We start from the raw sequence: 455 nt of genomic DNA on the forward strand, positions 1-455 counted from the left end.
AAGGCGCTGTACGACAGCGAGGCACCGAGCATCCTAGGCACACACATCAATTACGGAAGAATGGACAAGTTGGCTTACGTGATGCAAAAGAGCGGCCACGACAGAATGTGCACAGAGAGAAGCATGCCGACAAGGCTAAGTGCCAGGAAGAGCGTGGGGATGCCCATGCCCCACCGCGGGCCTTGACGTTCGAGGAGCGGGCCAAGTGTGCTCTGCTGCACAATACCAATGCAACCCGTGGCCAAGATGAGCCACGCCGCCGCGCCGTCGTCCCCGGGGAACCCAAAGTATATGTTGATCGGGTTCTGAAGCGCCATGAACGCGTAGAGCGAGCCTGCGCAAAACTGGACGAGGAAGATCGCGATAAAGAGGTGGACGCGGTGGAAGCGAATCCAAGCGCGCTTGGGAAACTGCAGCTCGTTGGACGTGAGCGGCCAAAAGAAGAGGAATTTCTC

The 455-nt window shown here is 58.0% G+C and overlaps 1 protein-coding gene across 1 annotated transcript; it reads right to left on the bottom strand.

Moving 5' to 3' along the window:
* Positions 1 to 74: 74 nt before the first annotated feature.
* On the bottom strand, positions 75 to 317 carry SDRG_06442 (hypothetical protein; the record flags this gene model as incomplete). Its single annotated transcript, XM_008612221.1, has 1 exon — positions 75 to 317. The coding sequence occupies one exon, from the start codon at positions 315 to 317 to the stop codon at positions 75 to 77; it is 243 nt and encodes an 80-aa protein (XP_008610443.1).
* Between the last annotated feature and the right edge of the window lie 138 nt (positions 318 to 455).

Source organism: Saprolegnia diclina, assembly GCF_000281045.1.
Source record: "Saprolegnia diclina VS20 unplaced genomic scaffold supercont1.17, whole genome shotgun sequence".
Lineage (NCBI taxonomy): Eukaryota > Oomycota > Saprolegniomycetes > Saprolegniales > Saprolegniaceae > Saprolegnia > Saprolegnia diclina.